The 12,853-nt window shown below is 37.1% G+C and overlaps 1 protein-coding gene across 1 annotated transcript; it reads left to right on the top strand.

The window, feature by feature from the left end:
* The first annotated feature begins 10,815 nt into the window (after positions 1 to 10,815).
* Positions 10,816 to 11,589, top strand: LOC149257970 (germin-like protein 8-2). The gene is made up of 2 exons (XM_089393651.1): positions 10,816 to 10,945; positions 11,048 to 11,589. The coding sequence occupies exons 1-2, from the start codon at positions 10,816 to 10,818 to the stop codon at positions 11,587 to 11,589; spliced, it is 672 nt and encodes a 223-aa protein (XP_089249777.1).
* The last annotated feature ends 1,264 nt before the right edge of the window (positions 11,590 to 12,853 follow it).

Raw genomic sequence — 12,853 nt, 5'->3', positions numbered from 1 at the left:
CAACATTTAATGAAGCATCCTCCCCACTCTTAACGTCTAGCCCGTAGACGTAACCCACACTTGGAGAACTTCATTATCAACTTGTTTGTGTTCTTTGATTTTATGGTTTTCATTATTTTTCCTCTTCTTTAAAGCATGCACATACGGTTTTTCATACTCTTTCACATGAAATTTTGTTAACATCACAGAATTAAAAGATCTTGGTTAATTCTAGTAGCCGAGAGAATCCAGATCAAACTATGAAGCAAAGTGCCTATGGAGTCTCTGGTATTCTCAAATCCATCTTAAAGGTTTAAACGACATTTTGGAGTGATGATAAATAAAGGAAAATCTTTGGATGTAATTCTAGAAGAAATTTAGGGAAATTTGTGTTACTACAAGATTGTTGCAAGATACCTCTATTTTGCTACACGAAACTTCTAGCAAGCTTATTTCTCGAGTTAACCTGCCAAATTCCTAAGCTAATAAAATGAAAATGTTGCGGGAATTTTTTATATTAATTTTAATTTTTTTAGGATTAAATCTACGTGGAACCAACTTGAAAGATCTTCATTAGCATGTGCTAAAATTCAGCAGAAATTTACAACTAAAAACCAGAAATTTCATAACAATGAACTAGTAAGTTGATCTAAATACTCAAATTCCTCACCTAATATAGTGAAAATGCTATGGGGTGAATTTTTTTGATTAATTTGAATGTTTTTAAACTTCAACATAAGTGGAATAAACTCAAAATATGTTCATTAACATGTGCTAAAATTCAACAAAAATTTATTACTAAAACTGTAAACTAATCCAAGTAACTCAATGATGAATATGATTTTGTAGAGTTGTTATAAGGATGATTCATAATTTTAACTATATGTATGACCTAAAAATCAAATTATTTCAATCATTTAACTAATTTAACCTACAACAAATGAAGCAAGAATACTAAATGCAAAAATACGAAATGCAAGAATAAGATATGTAAGTGACTAAGAAATGCAAAGCAGATAAATAAATTGTATAGTAAGGACCTAAGGCTCCTAGGACGGCCAATCCCAAGGATACTCAAATTCCTATGAGGGAAACCAAGCCTCAGAAGCTAGAAATGAAACCAAACTAAATTACTCAGATCAAATCAAGTACATCCCTGCTATAAATGAAAGTAGAATTGCTAAATAACAATTTTTCTTTACAAGGCCAAAAATTTCATGCCCCTAGGAGCTAATTTGAATTAGTACTTATACAATTTGATGGGGAAGCATCCCCCTTGAAAGGAGGCATCTTTCCCCTCCAAAATCCCTCAAAATGTGGATCTAGTCCTCAACAATAGGAATCTTCTTTAAATACTGAGTTTTGATTTCTCTTGTAGCAGGGAATACATCCCTAGATTTTCTCAATCAATGGAGCTACAAAATTTGTTCAATAATTTCATAATATCCTATTCATTTGTTGTTCCATCGAAGAAAGTCCCGAAATTCTCTCATTCTACATATCTTCAAAATTCGCTCAATATTCTCTCAATATTCTACAAGTTAATTAATATTAGGCACATAATAAGCAATTATCTCTAAACCTTCCTAAGAACTTATTAAAGCTAAGAAAACATTGTTAAGTGTAAAAGGAGAGATTTAATATAGCCTTTATGTGCCTAGGAAAGGTTAGATGGGCTTTATTTTGCACCGAATTGGAAAGCCCATCACTAAGTTCCATTGAGGCCTGTGTGCTTGCTTATGTATAATTTTTTAGGTGAGTGGGACATTGTATTGATACATTGTAAGACCAGAGTTCCCATGTGATTAGGCTACATAGACTATGAGGTAAAAGTTCTGTGAGCCTAGTATACATATTATGTAAATATAATGGGATTAACATAATACCACCATGGTTGTAGACCGAGGTACAAAAAGTGTATGGGGGGCTAGGACTCCATGATCATAAAAGTGCTTTGATACATTATAATATTATAGTATATCATTAAAAAATGTAAAAGTAAGGGGTACCATTCCTATAAAATGGTGGTTCTCCTATTCAATTAGATGTGGCTAGGTGGGGACAAGTGTCTATATGTGAGGGGCTGGAGGGTAATTAGAGACTCATAAGGGTATTAGGAAACCTTGGAAGCCACACGGTATGGGAAATACATGGTCGACCAATTTGGTCACCCTGGAGGTAGTGGTATCGCCCGATTGACTGTTAGTGAAAAGAAGGGGGTGCATTAATTGAGTGCGGGGCAAATGGGGCATATGAGATTATTGGTTAGAGGTTGTTATGATTTGGTACCTTGGCCTTATTTGTATATGGTTGTAGATATGTACCTAGCTTTAGCAGGTGATACCATCATGGAGTAATGTCCCTAACTCGAGGGTGATTGAAAGCTAAGAGAGCACGAGTAACATGGTATATGGTTGGATTGTATGTCTAAGTCATATAGCTAGTCAACGAATTTCCTAGATAAGTTCTTGAAACTTGTCATCTACATGTTTTAAGGATTATCTATCATGTTATTTTACTATCTTGTCATTCTATATGTTTGTATATTGTGATTATGGTATCAGAGTCAGAAGCGGTGGCATTGCCCCAGTTGGGATACTAGGGGGTGTTACACAAGGCATTATTCTTATTGAATCTCTTTGATAATTCTTTTTCTTTTTTGGTAGGTAAGCACCCACGGGGGATTTGAACCAGTGACCTATTGTAAGGAGTGTCTTAACAGTGCACCCATTCACCATCAATCAAAAGCCCCATGGGCAATCTCTTTGATAAATTAATATATATATATATATATATATATATATATATATATATATATATATATATATATATATATATATATATATATATATATATAGATATATATATATATATATATATATATATATATATATATATATATATATATATATTCCTCCTCCCCCCTCCATCCCCAATAAGATAATCTCTTTCTAAAGGTTATGATTTTGCACGGAATTACAGAGAGATTAAGACTTAATCTACCTTACCGAGACCTTACTACAATTGCTTTGAACATGTGTAGAAACAAGTTATGAAAACACTATAAAGACATACGAGAAACACAAAATTATGTCATAACTGCAGCCAGAAGGATTTCATTAGAATTCTACAAGAGAAGCTATTACATGGTTTAAGAGCCTTGGCATCAATAGCCAGCCCATGTTACTTCAATTGATGAAGTATTTATACAATTTCCTCACAAAATATATTGATAAAAATATCAAGAGCTATTACAAATATCTGAAAATTGTATTACAAAAATAGAACACAAATAAAGGTAACTAAAACTATTTGAAGAGTTCTAGTACTATCCTTGAGGATTTTTTTGATAAAGAAGAGAAATTTGAATTTGGTTGCAACTCATATTTGATGAGGTGGCCTCCATGTCACTAACTGTCTTTGAGCTTTTTCCTCCCGAAATTCTGAAAAATAGGGTCATGTAATACCTTTGTGTCTCCCAAAACATAATAGATGTTAGAAACGTGAGACAGGTTTTTTTAAATGATTATGTTAGCAACAAAAACCTCTTTCATGTTTTTGAAAATTTATTCCCCCCTACTCGGAAACCGCATTTGAAAACCCTGGCTAAAATAAGGAAACTTCTGGAAAACATGCCTGCAAAGATTCATCCAAATATCCCAAACCATAACCTCTGTTAATCTGAGGAAAAAAAACCTCCTCCAGTTTCCCAAGATTCATCTTTGTTTAGCCACCATATTCTCTGCAAAAAGGTGACTAAAACATGAAATTTTTGGAAAACATGCCTTCAAAGATGTAAGTGTATCTCCAAAACCATAACAACTGTTAGAAAAATAAGAGTGGGTTTTGTACATGAGGATGTTATAAACAAAAACCTCTTTCCATTTTTGAAAATTCATTTTCGGTTGTTTTTAAACCATGTTTGAATTTACTTTATTACATCATTTAATCATGTTTAAATGCATGATTAACTAAATCAACCTGATAATGAGACTTAAATTTACATTTTGAGGGTGCATTTTACTCTTGCAGACCAATTTATTATTTCTAAACTACTAAAACCTATTATATCAACAAACTTAAATTATCAAAACTAATCATGTTACAACATTGGCTCTAATGGGGACTACTTCCCCCTGTGGGATGCAGAGAACTAGTAGACCAGTTGCCTTTAGTGTTGAGCATGGAGTCATACCATAAAACCACCAACCACTAATTTTCCATCTTATATCGAAATATAACGAATCTCCATGGATCAGTGTTTTCATTTGAATACTCTGCTACTGCACACTACACACTACAACCTACAACTGTGAAATGCAACCATATTCCTGCACTAATTCATATACTCTTTCATACTGAAATCTGAAAACTAAAAATTTATAAAGACTGAAAATATAACTTGATCTATCATATACTCTTCAAATCACACCACTCATAAACATCGAACACGTTGATCTACTACATAGTGAAACTCAAAATATCTATTTAATCCCCACACCTCTATCTAACTGAACTCAAAAAAATTTACACTAATAGGTGTAATCCGCTTTCCAATGTAACCAAGTGCGAAGTGGATTTATTGACAAACGATGTTGCGAGGAGCTGAAAATCTGAAGAATATATACAATATGAACATAAAATCCCATGAAAAATTTACACTCATAGGTGTAGTTTAAAAGTTGCATCCTCTGTAGACATTTTAAATTTTTTACCTTGGCTATGAGGGAGAGACATATACTACTGATTGAAAGTATCAATGAATCTTGCATAGTAGTAAAGGCAGCTGAAATTTCGAAACAATGTGATTGGTCACCCAGTGGAATCGCCATATGACAAAGTGGAGTCATATGAAAAGAATAGATCTAATCTTTATCATTCCCTGGAGAAATATATATTCGTTACTTCGCTCCCCGGCAATGCCGCCAAATTTTGTACCTGTTTCCCATAGGCAGTCCTTGGATGCAAAAACTATGCCAGGAAACCAATTCAACTAGCCTTTAGGTTCAAGCTGGCCCTTGAAAGAGAGGGGGCTCCATCAATTGCTACGAGGCTTTGTTTAACGTTGTTCACCTATCACTGAACAAAAGCCTTTGAAGCACAATGGCCAGATTTATGGTTTTATTGGGGATGGTTGGTGATCAATGACAATCCCTAATCATGATTAAAGGCCTCTCTCATAGGGTCCCTTCTGAAAGTGTCAGCTTCGAGCCTGATAGAATGACTTAGATTTTTCAAGAATTATGGTAGAAGAATGTAAGGGGATTTCTAATAATTGAGCAGTCAGACTGACTACTTAATAACTAGGGAAATTTAGATGTGTGTAGAAGATTTTATGATTCGGACTCTTTCCTGTATAAAGATTTCTTGAGGCCAGCTGATTTCGCTGATGGGTTAGGTTCTGTGGGAGGATATAACACTAGGTTCTTAGTGTTTTGCCCATTTGAAATGATCATATGTCTAGACTGACACCCAATATAAGCATCTACGGTTGCCAGCCAAGGCCTTCCCAGAATTAGGGGATGGCCTCCAGCTGGAGATTGCATTTGGAGTACTAGGAAGTCCACAAGGTAGTGCCATGAATCAACCGAAATCGTGATATCCCCACCGGTTTCACTGTAGATCGATCTGCCAATTATAACACTGTAGGTGTGTGTTTCAAGTTACAGAGACCTAATGCATGCATGGTTTCAGTAGTGATGACATTTATGGCGGCACCCAAATCTACCAGTACATTTGGAATTTCTACCCCATTAATTTGTACGGTTAAAATTGGGTTCTCGGGATCCCCATACTTTATAGGCATGGACCTTCCCATCATGAAATCTAATAGCTTCCCCATTACATGAATGGTGAACGGGTCTCTTGATTTCTTTTTATGCTTCTTAGCACAATATTCCCTAAGAGTTTTTGCATATATAGGTACATCCCTCATAGCTTGCAATAGGGGGATCTTAACGAATAAATTATGTAACTCCCCTAACAAGTCAAACTCGGCTTGAGGGGTTGGTTTACTCACAACCAACCTTTCTCGATAGGGCGGTTCAGCTTGGTGCTTTTGAGTAACTGGCGATTGAGGAGGTGTATAATTTTTGTTGACTCAATTTGGTTCCTCTTCAACCAATTTTGGTTCCTTTTCCTTAATGTCAATCTGTTCAATGATAACTGGTGAGGGTTGATCATCTACTGTCTACCTAGATCGTAAATTCATCTCATAGAATTATTCAGTAGAGATGCTATATGAAGGTAGGTTGAGGGTGTCAGCTTGCTGAGGCCCTTTATTATTAGGATTCAGATTGGGTTGGATAGGGAGTTGGGGACGAACAAGTTGATTACCAGGAGGCACATTAGAGGGCAACTGAAGTTGTTGTTGTGGCATTGACTGGGGAAACTGACCAGGAAGAGAAGGTCCCCGCCAGTTCGGAGCCCATGAGGAACTTGAACTAGCTTGAGGAGCCCACTACTGCCAAGGTGGAAACTGGTATTGGGGCCACGTGGGCGGATAAGGCATGGTCTGGGAACCCATATTAAAATTGCTAAAGTATTGAGATGGATCAGGAAACATACCTTGATTTCCCATTGACAGTCAAGGTTGCCATGGCTTTTTAGGTCCCATAAAGTACAGCTGCTCCATCTCTTCGCCTATCCCTTGAAAAACTGCTTTTAGTCCTGGCAAGGATGGGCATGAACTTGTCACAAGATTCAGCTCACAGATTTCACATTCTTCTACGGAGTTTAATGGACATTCCCTCTGTGGGTGTTTCTTCCTGCATGTTGGGAAAAATACGGCCATAGTTCTTTCCAATTCCAATTGTTTCTGTTTTACCTATAGCATGTCTATCTATTAAGACAAAGTACTCAGGATATCAGTCCTCAGGTTGTCAAACAAATTCCCAATTTCTGCTTTTGTAACACCTCCACCAAATACTTTTGTTGATCGAATCCCTTGTTTATTCCTTGCAACTCCTCTTGAGCATTGGATACACAACTCACAGATGGTATCAAAGTTCTCCTTTGGTATATCTCCCTTTCTGACTATATTCAACAATTCCAAAGAGTCTTCTCAGAAAGCCCGGAGAAGGATAATTTTCAAAATTTCCTTATCCAGGTCAGAGTGACCTGATCTCTGCAATTTGTATTTAAAGAATTCCACATAGCCTTCGATATTTTCGTCCTCTTTCTGTGTCAAATCTCTCCTTTAATATCCCGTGATTTACAGTAGTTCTGGTACTTCTCCAAGAAAGCAGTTCTCATCTCCTCCCATGTGGTGATAGACCTTCCCCCAAGACCCATAAACCACTGCAGGGTTGTCCCTTTCAGCGTAGCAAGAAAGATTTTCAATTTCTGAGCATTCATTATGTAATCATACCCTCGACACACAAAGTCAAATTCGAACAAAAACGTGTCAGGGTCTTCTGAAGTAAGCCCATGGAAACTGGGTAAAGCTATTAGAGGAATGGGCTTTGTTGATGCGCCAGTCCCTAAATCCCCAATTGGGAAGTCAATAGTAGAGGTTGTAGGTGCCATGAATATCCTCCAATACTCTCTTGGGATTTTAGCAAGCTCCACAGGAAGGGCTTTTATCAAAGGGGTTCGAGTTGCCTTAACAACACTCCCTCTATCCTTTGGTGATAGAAATGTCTCTACAATATCTTCCTCCCAGCCACAGTGGCTGGATCCTTTAGATCTCCTCTCTACAACTCCTTCTTCCCTACTGGGATGGATCGTTCCTTTGGACGCTTTACTTGCAACTTCTTCTTCTTATGTTACAAGCAACGAGATCCCCTTAACATGTGTAATGTTGCTTGTCTCCCCGACTGCTGGAAGGGTATGTTGTATCGAATCTGCAGGGGGTGTTGTGAATAGCACTGGTTGTTCTACAGATTTTCCCTCAAATTTTGTCTGTGCACATGGCCTCAAGGTTGCACGGAAAGACGCCTTTGACTCAGCTTTTGCAATGATTTGCTGGATATAAGTGTTCCTTCCCAAATCCTCTCCTCCCTTAGTTGGGGCTCTCCCTCTGCCCCTTTTATTTGGCTCTTTGTTCATACAAGTTGGTGTGGTGACAAATATTGCGATCAAACCACAATGCTCAAGGCCTGGAGTAGGCTGTCAAAAGACCATTCCCTCCCCAAGACGAGAGATCACGTTGAAAAGAGGTCAGTTAACGGAAAAAAAAAGAAAAGAAAACAGGAACCTAGGGTTCAGGGCCTGGGGGAGGGCGTCAAAAGACTCCTCCATCCCTAGGACAAGAACCCAACCAAGAAAATAACACACGCACATGAGAAATCCTAACACTTCAAGACATGAAGTAGGGCGTCAGAGGACCCCTCCCTCCCCAAAGCGAGAGATTGGTTTTCTCGAAATTGAAAACACAAAAATGTAAGGGAAATCTAAGCTCAGAGCCTGGAGTAGGGCAACAAAGGACTCCTCCCTCCCCAAGGCAAGAGATCAGCCCTAATAAAACAGGAAACAATAAAAACACGAAATAAAGGAAATACCTACGCTGAGGACCTGAGCAGAGTGAGAAAGTTCGTTCTCTCCCTAAGATGAGAGATTGACCCTTTGGTTACTATAGATCGTGTCTTGTACCTCATTAGCCTCACTTGCAATGACGCCAAAAAGTTGGTGTCCAGGTATGAACAATTTATCCACCCCTTTTCCTACATTAATGTATCAATCCAGGTGCGTATTCTTTTCAAGGAAACATGCAAGGTATATGCAGGGGCAAGGTTACAATCTGTCATCGACCAAGGGTTCGTGATCACCAATCAAAGCATTGTTGAAATAGAAATAAAAACTCAACTACAGAACTTAAAAAGGTATTCACAGTTACCTAAGGAATCTGTGACAACAAACAAGAAATAAACACAACAATAAACAATACACACAAAGGAAGGAAACACACAGCACCTGATCAGAAGAGTAGGGCCAGCGCTCTGATCAGGGTTGTGTTACTCACAACGAACGATAGATCAGCAAAAAGGCTTGTACCTTATTAATCTGAATAATGTTGTGACAATACAATGCAGGGTCTAACTAACTTTTGATACAGGAATGACCTGTCTTTTATACAGTACAAAGGAGAATAACATCTCTCCCCAAAACCTAGAAACTATATTCCCAAAGATATACATCAGTTTTATCACAGCACTAGCGCCGAAAGAGCAAGAATAGGAATAATTCAAAAATGGGTTGGGAACAACTACAAATCAATTATGATGTTTCGTGGTGGTTGATCATCTGCTGTGAATCGCGGAACTACTGCGATATGCCGTGCGGTCAACACCTGCGCTCCATAATCGGCGGTCATAACATGTCTTAGTGGTTCACATAGGTAAAACCCTCATAACTCTACTCCATTAATTAAATATCACAAGAGACGATAAAAGGGGGAATTACCTCATAGTTTTACAAAGTAAATATATGCGAACGAATACAAAAGGGATGAAAAGAGGAGTGGAAATGCAGGGAAAAGATAGGCCAATTTGGTGCCCAACAGCAGCTAGAGAAAGACATTTCTTCTCAGATTCAGAGCTAGTGGAGGAATGTGGGCAGTGGATTTCGGACACTAGCCACACTTAAAAGAGTAGTATTTTTTCATTATTTGTTATTGGAAAATGGAAACCTTGATAGGAAGTATTCTTATGCAAAAACGAGATGATAGGTATAATGTTTTTGCTAGCCTTGATGATGTGAAAAGAGAATAGTGGAACTTGTGGTTCTATGTGGAGAGGATGGACACTTTCATTGCTCAAAGTGAGTGTCATATTCCATGCACTAGCACAACGTCTACGTCTCTAGGATCTAGTGCGAGAGATTAAACACGTGTCACATCTTCTGATTCATAATTGTTAAATGTTGGTTGGTATCACTTCTTATGATTCATAATTGTTATATGTTGGTTGATATAACTTCTTTTGATTCATAATTGTTAAATTTTGGTTGATAGTCTTTTGTGGTATGATGACTCCATAAACACTCCAGTGCAGATTTTACAATTTTTGTAGTTTTAGAGTAACAACTCTATTGACAGATGGTCAAAATTATATAGTTTCCCAATAGGCAGGTTGCTCTATAACTCTACTGGCAAATGGGCAAAATTATATAATTTCCCATTCGGCATATTGCTCTATAACTCTATTAGGAGATGGGCAAAACTATATAGTTTCACATTCAATAAATTGCTCTAAAAAATACTAGTAATGGTAGTAGATAGTAGAACTATGCACTGAAACTTTGATTTTGTTAAGCAATACAATCTTACTCTTTATATATATATATATTGAACACCATTATGAATTAATTATTTTTTGTGATTAAATATTAACTTCCAAACTGTATCAAACTCCCGATCACTGTACATTTTTTTTAGTTTGAAAAATTAAAACATGTTATATGAAAGCAGACTTTTTCATTCTTAAAAGACAATCTAAAACAAACTCCGGATCATTGTACAATTTTTTTAGTTTGAAAAAGTAAAACACGTGATATGAAACCAAACTTTTTCATTTTTAAAAGACAATCTAAAACAAATTAGATAAAGGTAGACATTTTCTATTTTTGAATGTCGAAAGAAAATACGCAACTGACCATATCCTCCCGACAGACATATATATATATATATTTCACAAAACATAAGTATAGACTCTAGACTCTAACTAACCAGAACTCTGACACAGTCGTATGCGGCAGAGGGGATTCGGTGGGTGGACCTGCAACACCGGGTCATTTACCATAGTTATAAAAGGGAGCAACGCTCTCCATTCATAATCAAATTCAGTCCATCTCTATTTATTTTCGAATAGAAGAAAAGAAAAATAGTGAGTTACAGCCATGGAATCCTTTCCGGCGTTAGCAGTTGCAGTACTAGTGATCTTATCATACGGGAATAGTATTGTTATTGTGCGTGCAAGTGATCCAGATCCTTTACAAGACATTTGCGTTGCTGATATGCAAAGCAATGGTAATGTTTCCATGTTGTAATTATGTATGTCTTGTGCGTTTGCGAATGTCTGCTAGCTGATCATGGGTGAATAACATTTTATATATATTTTGAATTGTGCAGTTATTGTGAACGGGTTTCCATGTAAGAATGCGATGACGGTCACAGCAGACGACTTCCGGTTGAGGGGCCTAGATAAACCAGGAGATACCAGTAACCAGTTGGGATTCGTTGTAACGCCAGCTTTTGTAACGCAGCTACCAGGCTTAAACACCTTGGGAATTTCGTTGGTCCGCCTTGATTTCGCTGCTCCTCTCGGCCTCAACCCTCCTCACACACATCCGCGGGCCACCGAAATCTTGGTGGTGATCGAGGGTACTCTCTTGGTTGGCTTTATCACCACTAACAACACTCTGTTCTCCACAACGCTGGAGAAGGGAGACGTGTTTGTGTTCCCTCGAGGTCTTGTGCATTTCCAACAGAACATTGACCCTGTCAACGCAGTGGCCTTCTCTGGACTGAACAGCCAGAATCCAGGAACTCAGCAGCTTGCGCCGGCCTTGTTCGGAGCCTCTCCTCCTGTTTCTGCCTCTGTGCTCGCCAGAGCTTTCCAGATCGATGACAAGCTCGTCCAAATTATCCAAAGCAGGTTCACATCCTCATGATCTTGATCCGATGCTGTCATAATACTATTCGCTCTTTCCTTCCTTCAATTGAGGTGGTATTTATATACCAACCTCCCGATGTTGTTATCTGAGAGAGGTAATTATAATAGCAGACGCTGCGTTTAATTATAATATAAATAAAAGTTCAATATTTCAAATCTGACGCTGCGTTTGATACACGATTGACAAAGACTTGGAAATACATATCAGTGTTAATTTGGATTATGAAATTTCTCATGTTAATCAATATTCAACTGTTCAGAGGAAGAAGTCGTCCACCATTCTCACAAAGAGAACAACATCCTTCTTTTAAAAATGTAGTCTACTCAAAACTGCACTGCAGGAACGGCTTTGATACACCGCCTAAATTACCAAGAACTACATAGATTATAGAAAAAATTGAACATCACTCACACAGGATTTTTCCACAATTCGAGCAATAGAATTCATTCTTCTTGGACGGCCTCTTGCCATTGTCATATTCACTTCGCTATCACTCAGATTAAAGTAATTTCATATATATCGTCAAGATTAAAGTAAATCATACTAAATAATTAATTTATAACTTTATTATTAATAATTATAAAATGGAATATAATTTTTAATCATGGAAATTTTTAATTGGTAAACCAAATGACTTAAAAAACCGTAACTCTTTTCATGTTCAAAATATTTATATTTTATTTTAATTTATTTTTATAACATTTTAAAAACCAAATTAAAAAAAAAAAATAACTACCTTTAACATAAATTTTAACTCTCTATCCTTATTACTATTAAAAATATTCTATGGAAATTGTGTACAAGTTAAATCTCTACTGTTCAACATTACGAGGCTTTGTTTAACATTGTTCACATGTCACCGAACAACATCCTTTCAAGCACAATGGCCATATTTATGGTTTTAATGGGGATGGTTGGCGATCAATGATAATCGCTAATCATGATTAAAGGCCTCGCTCACAAGGTCCCTTCTGAAAGTGTCACCTTCCACCCTGACATAATGACTTAGTTTTTCAAGAATTATGGTAGAAAAATGTAAGGGGATTCCTAATAATTGAGCAGTCAAACTGACTACTTAACAACTCGGAAAATTTAGATGTGTGTAGAAGATTTCTATAGCCCAACAAAAACATATTCAAAGGTAACAAAAGGCCAAAGTGAAACCGATTCCAAAAGGAGTTATTTCAGACAGATAGTCTAATAAGGTAATCTCTTTTAATGGCTATCAAAAAACATAAAGCAAAAACCAGTCAAAGAGGAA

This window comes from Pinus tabuliformis, chromosome 6, assembly GCF_031772625.1.
Source record: "Pinus tabuliformis cultivar Carrire ecotype Pingquan chromosome 6, CPIR1, whole genome shotgun sequence".
NCBI lineage: Eukaryota > Viridiplantae > Streptophyta > Pinopsida > Pinales > Pinaceae > Pinus > Pinus tabuliformis.
The sequence above is the reverse complement of the archived record's forward strand: the minus strand, read 5'-3'. Positions and strand labels throughout refer to the sequence as shown.

Coding starts and splice junctions, on each gene's coding strand:
- LOC149257970 (XM_089393651.1), top strand. CDS start 10,816: ATGGAATCCTTTCCGGCGTTAGCAGTTGCAGTACTAGTGATCTTATCA. Junction 10,946..11,047: donor TGCTGATATGCAAAGCAATG/GTAATGTTTCCA, acceptor TGAATTGTGCAG/TTATTGTGAACGGGTTTCCA.